Consider the following 20,631-nt stretch of genomic DNA (forward strand, 5'->3'; position numbering starts at 1 on the left):
CCCCTCATTTCACTACCATTTGCGCGAACGACACGACACGACGACGGCGGCCACAACTAATTATTTTTATCCACGAGATTCATTGAAGTTTGAGCGTTTTATTATCTTTTATTCGTTGTTTTTTTCATCAAAACTTTGTTTAAACTAAGTTCCCTAATGTACAAACAAATACGCGAATCTAGTTTTTGTTTGATAGCATTCACAATTTAAGAGCGGAAGTGAAAGAAACGTTCAATTTTGTGTTAACCCGGACGCCAAGATTTGTGGTATCTCTCTTGCATTTACTTGTTGGGTTTCCCTCACCCAAATTCTATAAGAATAATAATAATTATAATTGGCTTAGCATTAATATCAAGTAGTGCAAGTATCACTTAATAAACCTCTAAAGGTAATTATGTCTCAAGAAATTGGTGTATCCAAAGTGTGTTGCATTGGGGCTGGCTATGTTGGGGGTCCAACTTGCAGTGTGATGGCATACAAGTGTCCGGGAATTACTGTCACAGTTGTAGACAAAAGTGTCGAACGCATAGCTCAATGGAATTCCGATAAACTTCCAATTTACGAGGTGAGCATAATATTAAATGAAAATCGAAAAATCATAGAGCTATCTTTAAGTAGCGGTGGTTTACCTAGGTAAATACAAATCTTATGAACCATTGATGATCCAATCGAAGAACGTCCAAATATATATGTTTATTAATTGCCTTGGATATTGACGGGTTTTAGTGTCATGGAAATTGCTATCAGCAGTGGCTATTTCGCTTTGCTTAGTGTGGTTATTCCTCAAAGCTATTGCTCGGCAACGACACGTAGTCCAGCTCATTTTTTTTTCGTTGGAAAATTAATTTATTATAATGAAAACGGAACATCTATGACTTACGACTATATTTAATTGTCTGGTTATTATTTATCTTTGCAAACAAAAGAATCTGCTTTTGTGCAAAGCAAGTGTTTTGCATTTGAAACTTTCTTGTTTTTTTAGTAAAGTAGTAAATAAATATCTTCTCTTGAATGTAGATAATGATGAGTCTTACACGCGTCACATTTGAGAAATGTCCATTTAATTCAAGGTCTACGTTATATAAGTGCTGTTAGTTAAAGTTCCGATATGATTTTCATAGAAAATTAACAATTAATTAACTCCAGGGCTTTATAATTTGATCTTACATTAAAAAAATCTTTAACACAGGGTAGCACTGCTAACCTTGTTGTAGATTGGTCAATTGGTCTTGATGGTCAAATCTGGTGCCATCATCGAGTTATAGCTTTATTGTTTCGATTATGAAAATACCATTTAGAATTCGTATAGAAGATTCTATTTATAGGTAGGTGTGACATTCACGCTTGAAGCAAAGATATTCCTTCCTCTCATGAAGTCTATGTGCTGTTTCTTGATATCCATTGTCTTAATTATCATGTTGATGAAAATATTTGTCAAGAGCGTGGAAAAATGTCGGAGATATTGAACAACCGAGATCCAGTCATGAACTCCCTCGACAAGTCTTTCTACCTATTCCTATCGCGGTCCACTGTCTTTGAGTGTCCTCTTACTTTTCTCTCGAACGCGGCTAGGAGGTAAGATTCATTCTACTACAGACTCAAATATTTGATCTACTTGTGAGTACTGACATGTTAATGGTAGTTAAGCAACATAAAAGTTTTGGTCCGGTATGTATGGATTTGAAAAGCATTGATAGACTAGGTACAATGGTCGGAAAAAGTATTTTGACAATATTATTTGTAATGCTAGACCACTTGATATGGTAAACTGAGAAATTTAACGGGAATCCTTTGCTACTCAAAAACAAAGCACCTACGCAACGATAAAATCCAGAAACATTTTATTTTTCTCATTCATTCTTTTTGGTACCCTTTAATGACTGAGCCATAACTAACTGGATAAAGTATTTTGACATAGTAACCTTTGCAGTTTTTTTCCGAGTCGGAGGCAATCAGAGTTGAGATTTCCTATTTATATTGTCCCTTTTTAATAAATTTTATTAACTTCGACGGCATTTGCAAACAATTCGTTGATAATAATGGGTAAAACGTCGGAAGTTAGCCAAGGTTTAAGAACTGAGATGGTGACCAAGTATTATGCTGGTATTTCGGTGGAAAAGTTAAGCGAACTATATAAAGTTCCACGTTCAGAGCAACCACACAAGACTTCTAAGAAAGAGGACCGTTTAATAGTGAGAAAGTTTAAAGAAAATGTGCTGTACACCACAAAATCTGCAGCAATTGAAATAAAAAAGGAATAGGTATGAAATTAAAATTTCGGGAATAACTGTAAGAAAGCGTTTGAAGGAGGCTGACTTTGCTACTTACATACAAGTATTCCAAAAATAACATTTAACGCCTGCAGTTTGCCAAAGAATTTTTACACAAGCCTTCGTCATTTTGGGAAAAAGTATCGTGGACTGATGAAAGCTGTTTTGAGTACCACAGATCAAAAAAGAAAACTTTTTGCAGAATCCCTAGGAAAATGCGAATGACACCGGAGTCTTGGTACCAATCGATGAAATGATAAACAAACAACATTATTTGGATATTTTAGACAACCACGCTTTTAGTTCTGGTAAATTGATTATACAGTCGTTCATTTTAAAGCAAGACAATGCACCTTGTCACAAAGCCAAGATAATAACTAATTACAAAAGATTACAAAAACACCTGCCAAATCAAGAAAACAGAGTTTTAAAGAATCACAGCAACCGAAATTTTGCAATGCAAGGACTCGGCAACTCTGTGGAAAATGCTCAATAAAATAAAAGAAAATTTAAAATTTGACTTAATATCAATGCAGCACAGCTAAAAACATACGAGTATTTCAGTAATATGCTGAATCCTCTCGATTCTTTACTCCAGTCTCGTTTTCAGTATGCAAGCCCAGATGTACTAATTTGGATTTTGCATAAACCAAGCAGAAGTAAGAGGCTGGTTAGTAAAAAGTAAAGATCGCAAATCACTGACGACATTCCTATTGAATTTTTCAAATATGCCAATGATGATTTATTAGAAATTCTTACCATAGAACAAAATCGTATATTTGAAACTGGAGACGTCCCTATGAACTTCCAGCAGAGCGTAATCTCTTCCATCCTTAAAAAAGGAAACCCTAATCAGGCTGATAATTATAAAGGCATTTCATTTTTAAACTCAGCTCTAAAAATGTTAATGGGGGTTATGGCAAATCGTTTTAAGAGTTGGACTTCACAAAACAGATGCTTAAGCGAATTCCAGGCAGGATTCCGTGAGAATTACTCGACCATAGATGAAATCTTCATTCTGAATACGACAGTGGAGACATTTATTAGAGAAAAGAGAAAGCTCTATGCGTTTTTTGTTAACCTAAAAGCTGCATTTGATACGGTGTAAAGAATTTGTTTGAAACGGTTACAGGTGTGAAACAAGGATGCAATTTAAGTCCGCAAGCATTCATAATGTTTATAGACGACATTTCCGATTATTTATGTGGCTGTGTAGGAATCGGGGGAATCCTTATTAAAGTTTTGATGTATGCAGATAATTTGGTGATCCGTGCAGACACACCAGAACGTTTACAGCGATTGATTAATCAGCTGAACAAATACAGTGATGAATGGAGGCTGATTGTAAACATAAATAAATCCAAAACGATGGTGTGTAGAAAAGGAGGTGGGTGCTACTCTAGGAATAAGAAGTGGTTTTTTGATGGACATGAATTAGAAACCGTAAAGTCATATACATACTTGGGAATAAATATCTGCTACTTTTGGAGAAAGTAAGATTATTGCACTTGATATTTCAAAACCATTTGATAGGGTTTAGCATTAGGCTCTCTTATCGAAAATGCGTGCTTTCGGTTTTCATGAATCCCTGCTTCATTGGATTAGTAATTACCTTTCGGATCGTTCATTACAAGTAGTATTCTATGAATTCAAGTCTAAAAACCATAAAATAAATGCTGGTGTGCCCCAGGGCTCTGTTTTATCTCCAACACTCTTTCTCATTTTTATTAATAATCTCCTGTCTGCACCATCTAATCCAATATATTGTTTCGCTGACGATAGTACTCTTAGCTTTTCATATTCGTTTTCAGACTTACATCCCTCTTCTTCGGATGTGGAACTGCAACGACAAAATATGATAAGCTCATTAAATTTCGACCTAAACAGCATTGTTAAATGGGGATTAAAAAACCGCGTGGAATTTAATGCTTCGAAAACCCAATTCTGTCTTGTATCGTTAAAGCGAGATATACCCCCTTTGCATCAATGAGACTGAACTGAACACCTCGATATTCTCGGTATGTTTGTCACCAACCACCTCATGTGGAATGATCACATACGCGATGTCGCCAAAAATGTCGCAAGGTGTTTGGGTTTCCTTAGGTGATGCAAGAAATATTTCACCCCTTCTGATCTGGCTGTTATCTACAATTTACATACGTCCAAAGCTTGAGTATAACTCCCATCTCTGGGCTGGTGCTCCTGCAACTTACTTAAGCCTCTTGGATAGTATTGAACGTAGAGCATTTAAATTGATAGATGATAATATCATCATAAGTTCTTTTACTTCGCTTGAACATCGTCTTAAGGTCTCTTGTCTGACGCTTTTTTACCGTTATTTTAACGGCTTATGCTCTAGTGAAATAGCCAGCAGCATTCATTCCCTTAAACAGTTCAACCGTATCAGTATACCCTCGAGCCGAACTTCGGCCGTACTGTCAACTACAGAGATTCGTTCTTTAGACGTACTACGCGAATGTAGAATACCTTACCACACTCTGTCTTTTCTAGTCATTGTAATATTCAGGAATCCAAAACCAATGCGCACCAACATCTCCTCTTAAACCCTCTCTCCTCTTCCTAGTGCTCACACTGTACCTCTGCATAATAAGGGTAGTAATATCCCCTTGAGTGTGTGATTATTATTAAAAAAAAAAAACATGAACTGAACACGGAACAACACTTTCAGGAGAAACTATTTTCATCTAAATCAGCTATATGTGCCGCAAGGAAGGACTGTCTGGAAGATAAACATATATCGATTAGAATGAAATACCAATTATTCCAGGCAGTTTCCAAATCAATAATGCTATATGGAGCTCAAGTGTGGGGATACAAATCATACCAATATTCATAGAAACATTGCGACTTCATTTCAACTGCATTGCGAAAACTATGGTACTGTACGGAGAAAGGTTGACATATAGCGAAGAGAATATTGTTTTATTGGAAAGCATTCGCAGAGTTTGCTGGTCAGACTATGGATAATATCCATCAATGGAATTAAGAGTTCGATAATTTAATTTGAGAGGTGGATAAAAAAAATGCGAGTAGAACGCATTGAAAAAGCACTTACTTCAACCCATCGCGAAATATATGCCAGCTTAAACCATAATCTTTGCGAAAACAACTATTTTAATGAAAAATACTCAACTGACACAATATCTACTGTTTTTAAGGCCAGAGGAGAAATTATGGACCTTAACTTTATACCCCACAGAGAAGATTTGCAAATTTTCTGCACTATTTGTAATATGCGTGAAACGGAAAACAAATATCACTTCCTGGGAAGATGCCCTGTCTTAAAGGAGTTCGGGATTCATTTTTTTTCGAACTAGAACTGAGGAACCAGAAATGAAAATGATTTTAATGGCACTTACTGGAAAAAATTGCACAACTATTGTCAACAAGCATCGAAATAAAGAAGAGCTATAATTGAAGAAAATGTTTAACATACAAAACTTTATTATGTACATTTTTTTAAACTCGGGCAGACGGCTTTTAAAGTCATGTCTTATAATTAAAGAATAATACTTTTTTGTAAACATAAATTTGAAAAAAAAACTAATTTTCTTAAGGGAGTGGTTTTAAATACACTAGGTTAGCCATCTCAAAGCCCCGACTTAGGTTAGGTAAGGTTAACGTGGCTGCGGATTAGAATCCACACACTTAAGCCTAGACATCCTTTTCAGCTAGTTCACTGGGATTATCAAAAGAGTAGTCCCTCAGATGAAGTTTGCGTCTGAGTGAAAGAGCAGGGCAAGTGCAGAGGAGGTGAGAGATTGTTTCCTCTTCTTGAGGCTACACCAAGTCGTATATATATAAGACATTGTCCCGTAAGGACACCTGTTAGGGAGCTAATATGAAGTCTGCTTTGAGATAACAAGTCTTTAGAGCGCTTTAGGTCCTGTGAAGGCCATATGAGTTTTGTGGTTGCGCATGTTGGTAATTTGTGCCACCTAGAATTTGCTTTCGCAAAAGCTGTTTCTTTTAGCATAAGTTTACATGTAGCTATCGGTATGCCTATCTCCTTCCTTTCAGGTGAAATAGGCATGACGGTTCCATTTTTAGCGAGTTCATCGGCTCTACAATTTCCCGTGATGTCTCTGTGGCCCGCCACCCAAATAGGTGAATGTTAAATTGCTGCACCATCTCCATAAGAGACGATCGACAATCGAGGCCCGTTTGAGATTTGATTGAGACACCATCAAGAGATTTAATAGCAGCCTGACTGTCAGAGAAGATGCGGATATCAGAAGTTGGTATCACGTTTTCTCTTAGCCAGGAGAGAACCTCTTTGATCGCTAAAATGTCCGCTTGAAAGACGCTACAATGGTTAGGGAGCGAAATGAGATCCTTAGATTAAGCTTTTCTGAGTACTCCCCAATACCAACTCGCACATTTGTCTTGGATCCATCTATATAAAAATGAATACTTTTGTTATCCAGGAGTTTTTTGTCTTCCCATTCATCTCTAGATGGAATGGATACCTGGAAGTTTTTTTTCCAAATAGGGGTTTAGGAATAGTGTAGTCTATGTACTTTGGTATAGAACCAAAGAGGTTCAAAGTGATGGAGTGCCCCACATTGTTGTTGGTCCATTGAGATGAAGCGTCGAGTCTTATCGCTGTACCGACTTAAAAATAATATAAAGTTTGTGGGCCTATATAAGCGAAAAAGGAGCCCATGCTTGACAAGAACCCGCGAAGAGATAATTTGGTAAAATCTATAGCAGGCCGATCGCAGAAAGTCATTAATAGGAAACGGAAATTTCATTTTCTATTAAATTACATATGTCTTAATTTTTGTTTAATTTTCTTTTCAAACACATTTTTTCCTCATAATAAATTTTGTCAAAATACTTTTTCCACCACATATTTAGGAAATATTAATTTTCAATTGCAGAACTTTAACATTGAAATAAGTTTAATAAAGTTATTTTGAAAGTTTATGAAAGTTTATAATGCATTTTTTTATATTTTTTCAACTGGTCAAATAAAATATTTGAATAAAAATGTACGATATTTTGTTTGTCAAAATATTTTTTCCGACCGTTGCATAGTAAATTCTAAACATCATTCTTTAGTTCAATGCAGGAATAAAGTATTGGAAACATTCCAAATAAAATTGCACTTTGAAGTTACTGTTAAAAATTCTTTTCCATTTCAGCCAGAAGTTTTTAAACCTTAGGTTCTTTATGTTAAAGTCATCTTCCGCATTTGTGTCTAATATATTTTCCTAGACTTAAAATCGTTATTGAATATTGTTTCTAGTGTCCACTCTTTATCATTTGTGCTAATTGCTTTTACGAAATTCAACAGAATTAAGCTTATCATACTTCCTCTCTTCAGAATGACCTGATAACAAAATAAATTATATATGTACATCATTGATATACCGATCCAGAGGTAATATCAAACCCATGCAATAGAGTGGTAACATTTTGTGTGATGATAAAAAAAACAACACATATATGTAATTGGATAGCGTTTTTTAAATAATTGTTTGATAGTGAGAAACCGTTGGTTATAGTAAGTCCGTGTGTATATTTTACTAAAAAACTCTAGGAACGTATTAATCAGAAAAAACAGCATTTATTCAGCAAAACGTGGCGTGACTCATACGAGATGACAAATGATCTTCACGATTTCAAATGATAAAATCTTATAACTTTAAAATCAACTTTAGACCTTGACATGAATCAAAATAATCAGATGGTTTGTTGTTTTCTATTTAAAAGCAATTCAAGGAATAACTTTATGAATGCACGTTCTTCTTAATGCGTTTTAAAAGATGCAAATACATTATACTTAAAGATTTTTAAAAATTCTTAGAACAATTTTATGACGAGGAATAAACTTTAAAATAAAATGTTAACCAAGCGTTAAATGAGAATTTTTTTTCTAAATGTTAATGCAGCCGTTAAAGGGAGACATTAAACAAAATTTATATTTATTCATGATTATAAACAAATGACACATGTTTGAATATAAAGAGGTTTTGTTTACACTCAATAACAATAATTATAATCATCAATGCCACACAGCTGCAGCATTATCCGGTTGTTTAGTTAAAAAATATGTTTTTGAAGATTTGTTTAGTCTCTGATATGTTTGCATTTGAAATTAGTATCTTTTAGAAAAGGCAAATAATATTAATTAGTTTTTGTATATGGTTTTGATAATAATATAATTAATAATGTCAGGTTTTCATCTAGAAGTGAATGAAGAAATGCTTATAATTTATAATAACAACAAACCATCGATTTTTTTTATTGACACGACTATGCAGGTTAACCATGACTGATATGAAAACTCATATTAGAAAAATAAAACTAGATGGCTTTCATATGAAAAAAAAACTATCCTCAACTCTTAACAACTCTTTACCCCAAATTTTTAGCCCTCAAAGCTAACACAACCTTATAAAATGTAATGACTCAATTTTAAATCGGGTATTTATTTTATAAAATTCAACCTAAAACTATAGGAATGATTAGTTTTCTGAACAATTTTTGCAGATATTGATTCTAATAAAAATAATGTTAGTCTGCAAGAAATTTTAGCTTGTTTTTGTAGGCTTCAGTAATCTAACTACAAAATTACATTTTGCCTAATGTCACTTTGGCTTGTTTCAGAGTTGTGACTTTAATCGCCAGCTCATCAGCTCTCTCGTTTTCAGGCACATCACTGTGACTTGGTACCCAGCAAAGTCTAATGTAATGCTATGAGCTAAGAACCGTTAGTTCTTGACGAGAGTAATTTCCAAACTTCGATTGGATTACTGTGACATAAATCGTTTTTATTGTTGCTTGGCTATCAATAATAATGATTCAACAAGCTTCTTTGTATAAACGGAATTTATTGTTTCCCACTTCTATAAAAGCGCTTTTTTTAGACCATCTTTGGTATTAATTTGATGTTACCTGATTTCACGTAAAGGCTGGGGATTGAATATGAAATCAAACAAGACTAAACGATTCCAGATCTTTGTTTGGGATCGCTGTCTTGGTAGAGTCGAAAATTATGCCGTTTCCGCAGTTTATATGAAAATCCGTTTCAAAATATGCAAAAACATATTTTTGTCCATGTTTGCTTCGATAAAAACAAGTGCTTTACAGTGCCACATACATTTTTGGGCAAAGCACTGTGTTTGGCTGCCTCTAAACTTATACCTTCCCATCCGATCTAAGTTAAAGGTTGAACTTACATTCGTCTGTGAAAACTCGGCGAACCAAATGTTTGCATGACCTGAAATTAAGGCAAAGAATTCTACAATGTCGTACCTTAAGATGTTAAAATGTGTGGTCATTTAAAAAAAAAAAAAACGTACGAAACACCACGTCATCCTGGGTTCCAACGCTCGTCCACAATGACATTCCCTATGTTAGCTTGATTGATAAAGCCAATTTGCTTGCAGCACAGTTTGCTGTTAATTCGACGCTACCAGAGAGTGTCCTGAGTCCTCATGTTCTTGAGAGTGTAAACGATTTTATGGGACAAATCTTCTTTCGCACTCGTACAGTTACAAATCATCTGGCTGGTATTACCCCTATTGTACTTGGTAAAACCACTGCTGCTCTACGGATCTCTTTCCGAGCTGATGGAAAACAGCATTTCTACAGCATGTCCCTAAAAAAAGCGAATCATCCTCCCCCTCTTATTATCGTCCAATAGCACTCACGTCCCTTCTTTCCAAAGTCATGGAAACGCTGATTAATTATCAGCTTAAGAAATGTCTTGAGGAACGGAAGCTTCTTAATGACCGGCAATACGGCTTTCGTAGCAATAGGTCCACTGGTGATCTCATGGTTCATCTCACCGAACAGTGGAACAGATCTTTACATCGTTTTGGAGAAAGTCTGGCATCTTGCTCTCTTATCGAAAATGCGTGCTTTCGGTATCGACGAATCTCTTCTTCGTTGGATTAGAAATTTTCTTTCGAACCGTTCAATACAAGTTGTTTTGGACGGATTCAAGTCTGAAACTCATAAAATAAACGCTGGCGTGCCCCAGGGCTCCGTTTTGTCTCCGACCCTCTTCCTCATATTCATAAACGATCTCTGGTCTGCCACTTCTAATCCATTAAACTGTTTTGCTGACGTCAGTACTCTCAGCTTTTCATATTCGTCTCAAAATTCACATCCTTGTCCTTCGGATGAGGAACTTCAACGGCAGCGTCTGATAAGCTCATTAAATTCTGATCTCGACAGCATTGTCCAATGGGGAATCAAAAACCGTGTAGAATTTAATGCTTCGAAAACTCAATGCTGTCTCCTGTCGTTAAAGCGTAACCCACCCCGATGCCGCTATCGATGAGCTGCACTTGCACTAGTCAACTTTCAGTACTCCGCAAGTGTATCACAGATCACCTCTTATGAAATGATCACATATTCGATATTGCCAAAAATGTCGCTAGGTGCTTAGGATTTCTCCGATGACGGTGCATGAAATTTGCCACCCCTTCTGATCTGGCTGTAATTTACAAAGCCTTCATTCGTCCAAAACTTGAATACAACTCGCATATTTGGGCAGTTTAAGTATTTTTTATTTTTTGAAAATGATAGGCGATAGAACTATAAACGAAACAATTACGTCCCTCGAACACCTATGCAATGTTTCATGCCTTTCGTTGTTCTACCGATATTTTTATAAACAGTTATCTGTCGAATTAGCCGTTATACTCGTACTTCTAGGAATGCACATAAGTTTAACCTTGAGCTCAATTTCGGACGTACTGTCAAGTATAGAGATTCTTTTTTTAACAGCACATTAAGAATGTGGCGTGCTTTACACAGGTCTGTTTTTCCCTATCATTTTGATATTCAAAACTAAGACCAATGTGCATCGATATCTCCTTTTTAATCCTTCCCTATTTTCCTAAAGCTGGCTCCGTGTTTAAGGTTGAATCTTTCTATAGCTTTCCTATAATCCATCTTCGGTCGCTGACAGAAAATATTTCATCAGGGGTTTTCCTCCTTTGCTGACGAATGGATTTTCAAGTGAATTTTACTCAATGATATGCTGAACGGTTGAAGATTTAATTTTAACCATTTCATACATTTTTTTGGCTAATCCCATCTTTGTAATGTTTAATAACTAACTCGCGACTTTATAAGCTTGTACGTGGAGCCATGTTCGAAAAAAGAAATGTTTAACCTAATTTACGTCACAAATTAATAAACTGAACAAAAAAATAATAATTATAATTGCTTAAAACAGAAACAACAGTTATTAGAGCATTAATTGAAATGCGTGCCTAATTCCTCTGTTCTTTAGATCATGTACGCTTCTTTGTAGTTCTTAATTTAAATGCTAATGCTAATTAAAATGCTAATTCTAAAATCAAATGATCCTAATGTCTCAGAAAGCATTTATAGAACAATCTGAAATATTTTATTCCCACAAACAAATAAGTTACTCATAAGTCAACGAAGCCAAAGTTGACTCAAGAAATTATGAATGAAATGAAAAAATTGGTTCTCAGAATGTATCTTCATAAAAAGCTGCTTTTTAAATAATAAAAAAATAAGTTAATCGTGTTTGTGTTTAAACCAATTATTTTATGGTAAACCATACACGAAATAAAAATACCCATTCAAATGAGTCAACAGAAAGTTTGTTGAACCTTATTTCTGGGCTAAGCCAACACTGGTTTTGAACTTGCTGATGACAACAAGTTTGCTCTGTTTAATTACAAATCATTCATCACGTTTTTTTCTTTTTGTTTTAATATTTCCAGCCAGGTCTTGATGACGTCGTGAAGAAGTGCCGTAATATTAATTTATTCTTCTCAACTGACATTGAAACTGCCATAAAAGAAGCCGATTTGATATTTATTTCAGTAAATACTCCAACAAAAACTTTTGGCAATGGAAAAGGTTTGATTTGTCTACCTACTAATTCTTTGTTTATGTAATAAAAGTTATTAACTTTTTTAAATTTGTTTACTTCAAAGGTCGAGCAGCTGATTTGAAATATGTTGAGAGTGCAGCTCGAATGATTGCCGAAATCGCTCAATCGAATAAGGTGGTTGTTGAAAAAAGTACAGTACCAGTGCGGGCCGCTGAAAGTATAATGCATATATTACGTGCCAATCAGAAGCCAGGTGGTTTTGTTTAAATAAAAGATTAAAGAAAATCGAATTTCAAATAAATTTTTACTTTTGTCAAAAAGGAGTTCGCTATGACATTCTCTCCAATCCTGAATTCCTAGCTGAAGGAACAGCTATCCAAGACTTGCTTCACGCTGATCGGGTCCTAATTGGAGGCGAAGAAACTCCAGAGGGTCATAAGGCTGTAGAAAAACTCTCATGGATCTATGAACATTGGATACCAAAAGAAAATGTTTTAACCACAAATACATGGAGTTCTGAACTTTCTAAATTAGTAAGTCCACCTACTCACAACTCTTTATTGTGATTTCTGACTCCTATTTTTTTTTTGTCAGGCTGCCAATGCATTCCTTGCCCAACGAATCTCTAGTATTAACTCGTTATCGGCAGTCTGTGAAGCTACCGGCGCTGATGTTGCAGAAGTGGCAAGGGCAATCGGGTTAGACTCACGAATCGGTAGGAAATTCCTTCAGGCTTCGGTTGGCTTTGGTGGCAGTTGTTTCCAAAAGGACATTCTTAACTTGGTGTATATATGTGAGGGTTTGAATCTTCCAGAAGTTGCTGCCTACTGGCAACAAGTCATCAATATGAATGAGTACCAAAAGTCCCGATTCTCACAAAAGGTAAAATTAATTGATTTGTTTTGTTTTATGTAAAACTTGATTATCTAATTGTTGTGTGTTTTAGATAATTGAATGCCTCTTCAATACGGTATCGGATAAGAGAATATCTATCTTTGGATTCGCTTTCAAAAAAGATACTGGCGATACTCGTGAAACACCAGCTATCACTGTGTGCAAGACCCTCCTTGAAGAAGGTGCCAAATTGGACATTTACGATCCGAAAGTGGAACCCGAACAGATAATCGATGATTTGACACATCCCTCAGTAACTGATTCCCCAGAGGATGTCAAACAGGCAGTACAAATCCATAGCGATCCGTATAGCGCTGTTCGGGATACTCACGCAATAGTCCTCTGCACCGAATGGGATGAGTTTGTTGTAAGTTAAGAACGCTTTTTAAAAATATCGATGTTTCGATTCAGTTTAATGAATGAATTGTGATTTCAGGCACTTGACTATAAACGCATTTACCAATCGATGATGAAACCAGCATACATCTTCGATGGCCGAAAAATCCTTGACCACGAAAAGTTACTTCAAATCGGTTTTCACGTGCAGACAATCGGAAAACGATACAATCGATCCAGTTTAATGAGGACATGGGGCAGCATTCCCCAGCTGTAAGGAAGTACGAAGAAAAAGAAGAATAATGTTCTAAATTGTGTCTCCTACCACGTTCACTAAGGAAATTATTTACAGGATACACTCCAATTTATGACACACAAATCAAACACACAGTATTTTTTGATAATTTTGTATTTATTTGCAATGACTTAAGACCGGGATTTTTTGTTTACAAATTTTAGTGTCGTCTTTTAACTTTTTATAAATTCATGTATGTTGCAATTTTATACATTTATATATTCCTTAATTTTTGTCCTATTTACGTGTTTCTATTTTAATTTTTGTACTAAGTTGAAACTATATTTTTTTTCTTCTCATTTTTAATTGTGTGTTCAATTTAATTGAAAGAAGAAAGGATACGAAAAATCATTAATTATCTTGCAATATGTAAACTTTAATTTTTAATAGATTTTAAGCGCGACAGAAATAATATATATATATATACACAATACATATTATATTTTAGATTATAAAATAAATAATTTTATTTTTCACTAAATGAACCAATAAAAAACAAGAGATCTAAACTAAAAAGCTTTTCTCTTGATTATTTGGCGATACCATAGCCAGGCAGTCGCTCCTGATAGAGAAAACCAAGTAACGATGTATGATAAATGCTCGTTGCGTAGTGTTACACGTGTTTGTCCTCCGATTGGTCCATTTGCGATTGTGGATGCGTAATCTGCATCTAGTATATAAGGGGATGCACCGGTTTGGGCACACATTCGTGGGAGATCTCTGATATAAAAAGTAATAGAAAAATGCACCCATTTTAATTATAACAGACTTCATTTCACAAAAATAAACAAACAGAAAAATACCTGTATAAATAGATGTCACCTTTGTGATCTGGTGTGAATTGTGGCCGAACTTCACCCAAACGAACTACACCACAAAGTTCGACTTCTCCAGGAACTTGACCATCTTTACGAGTTTCTGCCTTAACACATTTTCTTGATACCCAACCTCGATTGATTAAGATTGTTTCACTAGAATTTAAAAAAAAGGAATAGGTAATAATTCTAACGTTTAAAGAAAATTGTAATAAGCGCGTATTTTCCTTGAATTTATTAATACCATTTACATAATAATAATAATACAAGTTTTAAGAAGAAATCTAAAGTTAAGTTTTGAGGCTCCTATACTCATAAATTTAGTTCTTTGTTGCATAACCATTGTTTTTTATGATGCTTCGCATCTACGTGGCACCGAGTACACTAAAACCTGACACCTTTTAACTGGTATTGCGTTCTACGAATTACGCACTGCTTTCCACAATTTTTTCGAATTCTAGGGTTTTGCTTTATGAACTGCGTTCTTAACATCCCCCCACAAATTTGCGATGAGGTTAAGGTCGGGGGATTGAGCGGGCCAATCCATAACAGTTAACTTTTTCTGCGCGAACAATGGTTTTGTCTTTTTTGGCCTATGCTTTGGGTCATAGTCTTGTTGGTATACCCAAACCAACGACATTTCCTCTTCAGCATAGGGTAACATAACCTCCTCGAGAATTTTCACATACACGGTTGCATCCCTTATACCTCCCAAGGGATAAATAGGCACGACCACGTAATATGAAAAGCAAGCCCATATCTTCATTTTTCCTTCACCATGCTTCACTGTCTTTATAGTGTACCGTGGATAGTATGCTGCACTTTATGGTCTTCTCACATATTCTCGACGACACTTGGACCCAAAAAGGACGACTTTGATTTCATCGCTTCACAGAACATTCCTCCATTTCTCTTTTGCCCAATCTCTATGCGCTTTAACAAACTTCATTCTCTTTGCCACATGCCTTTTCGTCAAGAATGGTACCCTGCGTAGACTTCGGGCTGGTAACTTCGCTTATAAAAGACGTCTTCGTATTGTAAAAATGCTAACAGAGAGTTGAAGCCCATTTCTTATTTTCCTAGAGCCTATGGAAAGGCTCGCTTTTGCTAACTGAACAATTTTTCTGTCAGTTCTTTCAGTAGTCACTCTTTTTGGGCCTCGCCTTTTCGGTTTATTTTGCCATTTTAAGGGGTTACTGACCATATTTGCTGAGCAGCCTAGGATGTCTTGAATATTTTGGTAGGTTTTTCCCTCCAAACGCAGTTTTCGAATTTTTTCCGTGCAGTGTTTTGACTGTCTGATTGTTTATTTTTGAGCTAATATTTATTAATTTTTTATATGCTAGTATGTTACAAATACTTAAAACTATATATAGTATTTTTATGAACTCTCTATATCCAGAGAGTTTGAAATAATGGGTGTTCACGGGGAAAAGTAGAGTATAACTTCAAGCTAAAAGCCTCTAATATGAAAACGAAAGACCGCTAGATGCAAGTAACATGTTATTTTTTTTTTGTATGTTTGCCGAATTTGGACGCGTCGCACTGCTCACATCCAAACTGATTTAAGTTAGACTAATGAAAATTCTTAAAGATTAATATCCAGAAACTCCATTCTCCACGGCTTCATAAGTCAGCCGATAAGACTTCAACAGATTAAATTAGTAAATTAACTATAAACACAATAAAATAAATGATAAAAAGGAGAGTAGGTATATTGCAATAGTGGGCTATGGAAAAGCCTGTATTCGTCACTTTCGATACCAATGGCCAATAACAGCGATAACACAGTGTGCAGTGCGGCTAAAGAAAGAATCCCTATACCTAACCGTACGTCCAAAATTAGACTCAAGGGTAATTCGGAGAAAGTTCCTAGAAGGGCGGGATAAAGGTTGAATTGTTTGAGAGCAAGAATGCAACTAGAACATTGTTTATGAACATATGATAGGCACAATGAGACCTTGCGGCTGTGTTCAAGAGTAGGAAATGTCTCAGTAAGAGAACGATTGCTTTTCTATAAAAGCTCTCCTTCTAATTATATCCTCAAAAAAAAACTAAACTCTAATATTGGGCACCAGCCAAAATATGAGAGTAGTACTCGATCAATAAAAGGTTTGTAAATTAAAGTCAGATAAGATTAGGGTAGACAAATTGTTGCATAGTTGGAGAAAACCTAAATACTTAGCAGAATTTTTGGCGATATCAAGTATGTTGCCACTCCACAATAAATGGTTTGTGACGCACTTACTCAGACCTCAAAGTTGTTTAGTCTCCTTGATGCAAACTTTGATAGTGGTAATGGAGAGTTTTTACGCTCTGCGACAGTAATACTTTGAGTTTTTAAAGCTTTAATTTCTACACGGTTTTTTTTCCCTTTGTACAATGCAATCAAGACCAGAATTAAATTAGCTTTAGCATTCGCAGCGGTTGGCAGTCCACATCAAAAAGACAAGAATGAGAAGATAAAACTCATATGAAAAGCTGAGGGTTCTGTCATCAGAGGGATAATTAAGTGTGTTAGAAGTTTCAGACAAAAAACAATTCATAAATTCAGGGAAGAACGTCGGAGGAAAAAACGCAGCCGTGGGTCATACCAGCGTTTATTTTGCGGATACCAGATTATTGTTCGTCTAATACTACTTGAATCAAAAAGTCCAAAAGGTAATTTTTAACCAAAAAAGCAGAGATTCATCAGAACTAAATTCTGGCATTTTTTATAAGAGAACTTAATGCCCAACTCTATCAAATACCTTTGAAATATCAAGTGCAATTATATAAATTTCTCTACAACAATGTAAACATTTGTTTCAATATTCGGTGAGATAAAACATCCAGGCCTATCATTAAGAGGCTTTCTTGTTTCAAGATGTGTTTAAAGATGTGTTGATCAGCATTTCCATGACTTGAAAAGATGGATTTAAATGCATTGGAAGATTAGATTAGACGGGTTAGGGTGATTAGCTTTTTTTAGAGACTTTTATCCGGACCATCGGATTTTTGGATGTCGAGATATGTTTAAGCAATATTTTACAAAGAGATCCTTCCTTTTGAAAGTATTATTCTTTATTCAATCAAGTGATTTTTACTTTTAAAGTGTATTTAATATAACAGATATAACTGTAGACTCTTTTTGAAGATGATATTCACGTCGTATCAGACAGATACTACGATAGTTTGTATGCTATGGCGAACAATGTAATTCTTGATAAAACATATAAAACATTTTGTTTTTCTTGACTCGAATTTGCAAAGTTTTTTTTTTATATTTGTTAGTGGTTAATTTTGGCCAACTCCTCAGAACTATTCAGGACAAACAAATAATCGTTAGGCTACCAGCCTCTAAATTGTCTAATAATTTTCATAGCTCTCGTTTTCGAGCATTTGATAGAACATATTATTGCACATTCTATTATAGTTTTACAGGTTATTTGGCTCTGTGGAAATACTACTTTATGAACCCATCTATTACATAAAGCGAATCAAGTATATTTTAATATATGGCTCCACCGAACCCAATCAAATCTAAAGAACTTATACAAATACTAAACCAAATACAATCAATTTTGGAATTAAAATGAAACAGTAAAATGAAGCTAATGTATCAATCTTATGTAGATACTTCAAAGTTGGAAGAGTATTTAAAGTTTATTACTTTAGCTTAAACTTACTCTCTTCCTGCCAGTTTAAACGGCGTCACAACAAGATATCCGTTTGAACCATCTCGGGATGATAAAAGTCCTCCTCCTGTCTCAGCACCGTCTGGTCGAATAAATGACCTTGGTCCTAGCAACAGTTCTTTATCGTGTTGGAATTCACCCCGCACTCTGATCAATCGGTATTCCATTTGATTTAAGTCTTCCAAACTGAAAGAATATTATATCGTACATATCTACATGTTAAAATTGATGAAGAATTCGTATTCGAACTTAAATTGACTTACTTTTCAGGAATATTCACAGCTGCGGTAAGAGTCTTCTCTTTGAGTTCTTTTATAAGATTTTCCTTCCATATTTTACGTTTCACCTGCCAACATCCTAGACCGAATGCTGTGACAGGAAGCAACTTTAATACAAAATTTAAAAAAAAAATTACTCTCTCAAGAATGTGCACAAAATAGTAAAAGTATTTTCATACTTACTATAAGAAAATAACCAAGTGGTGAAATCTTTTTGTCATCTCTTTGGCCAAGATTTGGTCGACTGACAAATGGTGTTCCAGCTTTTTGGGCCAGGCAACGATGAGATCCAATTGTTATGTATTGAATTTGTGGAGATTTAATTAGACTCGATATAACAAATGGTCGTCGTATTAAAATTGCACTTAGTTGTAACATTTTATTTTTGTGAAGTTCAGTTAAACACAAAATTAGCAAAATTGTAGTCGGACGTCGGTGGCTCGGAGGGTTGCGGTTGTCAAACTAGTCAGCTGTGTTTGTTTGACAACGAATGGTTAGAGACTCGTTGCATGTTATGAAAGGCGATACTCGATTGAATTTTAAAACTCATATCCGCTTCCAAAATAGGACCGCTAAATTTTATTTGATGAATGCATCATTTTTGAATAAAAGTTATTAAATTTTGAAATGTTATACTTTCGAAACATAGTTGTCAGTGTGCCAAAAACCCCAAAGGTGGAATCAGCTTTTATTTTAATGACTTTCTCAAACGATCGTCGTTAAACAAATAGCACTATATAGGACCGGTTTATTTTAATAGTGTTTGGTGTTCTTAGGAAAAACTGGGCAAACGCTGGTGGGATTCAACGAAAACTAAAAATGCATTTAATTGATACTTTTTGCAAACATTTTTAATGTAGTCAATGGAAAAATATTAGTTGAAATATTTAATTGTGTTTTTGTTTTTTTAAATGTCCATTATTTTAGAATTGGATTAAAAAGAACATTTGATCGGCCATTGCTGGAAATAATATTGTTGCACCATTTTGTTTGTATAAACTTTACTCCTCCTTGCTTCGTCCACATTTTTAAATTTGTTTATTACTTTAAACGTCTGAATCTATTTCATAACTTGAAAACTATAATGTATGGTTTTAGCGAAAGAAATATCAGTGTTTTTTGGCATCATTCAACCTTTCTTTAAGCCTGGACCCATAAGAACGCTGCACGAAAAAAGCTGCACATCTGTTTTAAGCTAGGCATACACGAGGAACATATTTGGTGAACCTGATCGTGTTCGCTGTTTGTTCTCTCGTGGGCTTGTATGCAAACAGCGATGTTTGCGAACAAATTCTCATTTCTCATATGAATGTTGTCGAGCGAACATCGTGAAAGATGACACATCTTTATAAAGGAGTTTTTAGAATTTCTGTAGAATGAGGTTGCTATCTGGGATACAAAAAGCCAAAAATATAAAAATAAAATTGAAAAAAAAACAAAGCTTGCGGGAAAACCTGCTACAAAAATAAATGGATGTTGACGAAAGTGCCACTTTGGATATTGTATTGCGCTTAGATCCTCGCACAGAAGAGAGCTAAGCAAAATAAAGAAAAGTGAACAATTGAGAGCAAGTCCCGAAGAAGTATACGTGCCAAAATGTATGGTACTTTAATAACATTGATTTTTACCGGATTCAAGAAACTCAACTTGATGGTATCACTTACGATGAGACAGAAAAGGTAAAAGGTACCCAGGGTTTAAATTTGCTGCATATAAAAAAAAAACAGAAAATTCGTTTACAACAAAAAAAAAAAACAGTGATTCCAAACTATTAATATTATTCTGTTATCGATAATTTGTAAATAAACGTCACTGCAATCCTGAGTACCTTTTAAAGGCGATAGACAATTTTAGGAATCTGTCAAAAAACTACAACTTTAAGGAAGGGACAGTAGTTGTTGTTGACGTCTATAAACGATGAGTAATTATTTCCTTTTAAATCATCCTTCCTGCACAATTTTTTAAGAAACTCCCTACTTTTGATATAATTTGGAATACACTTAAGTAATGTAGATTGGTGTCTTGATTTAATTTTTTTTCGACCATTAGTCCCAAAATTGTAAGTTTTATAAAGAGTTTTACAATGAGCAACCTTTTTTAAAAATAAAAAGCAAACTATTTGAGGTATTTCAAAAATTTTATTATTGGCTTGAAAAACAATCAAAACATTTTTGAATGCAACTTGAATTCGTCTATTTGGCCTCCACGGGTAG

The 20,631-nt window shown here is 34.9% G+C and overlaps 2 protein-coding genes across 2 annotated transcripts; one reads left to right on the top strand and one right to left on the bottom strand.

The window, feature by feature from the left end:
* On the top strand, window positions 1-14,147 carry LOC129944251 (UDP-glucose 6-dehydrogenase). Its single transcript, XM_056053572.1, has 7 exons — window positions 1-565; window positions 12,011-12,149; window positions 12,227-12,376; window positions 12,445-12,656; window positions 12,718-13,005; window positions 13,070-13,384; window positions 13,454-14,147. The coding sequence occupies exons 1-7, from the start codon at window positions 395-397 to the stop codon at window positions 13,628-13,630; spliced, it is 1,452 nt and encodes a 483-aa protein (XP_055909547.1). The 5' UTR covers window positions 1-394; the 3' UTR covers window positions 13,631-14,147.
* On the bottom strand, window positions 14,004-18,869 carry LOC129944254 (SURF1-like protein). Its single transcript, XM_056053575.1, has 5 exons — window positions 18,602-18,869; window positions 18,404-18,525; window positions 18,132-18,326; window positions 14,452-14,619; window positions 14,004-14,368 (listed from the first exon to the last, which is right to left on the bottom strand). Exons 1-5 carry the CDS (start codon window positions 18,794-18,796, stop codon window positions 14,158-14,160), a joined length of 891 nt encoding a protein of 296 aa, XP_055909550.1. The 5' UTR covers window positions 18,797-18,869; the 3' UTR covers window positions 14,004-14,157.
* Between the last annotated feature and the right edge of the window lie 1,762 nt (window positions 18,870-20,631).

Source organism: Eupeodes corollae, chromosome 2, assembly GCF_945859685.1.
Source record: "Eupeodes corollae chromosome 2, idEupCoro1.1, whole genome shotgun sequence".
Taxonomy (NCBI): domain Eukaryota; kingdom Metazoa; phylum Arthropoda; class Insecta; order Diptera; family Syrphidae; genus Eupeodes; species Eupeodes corollae.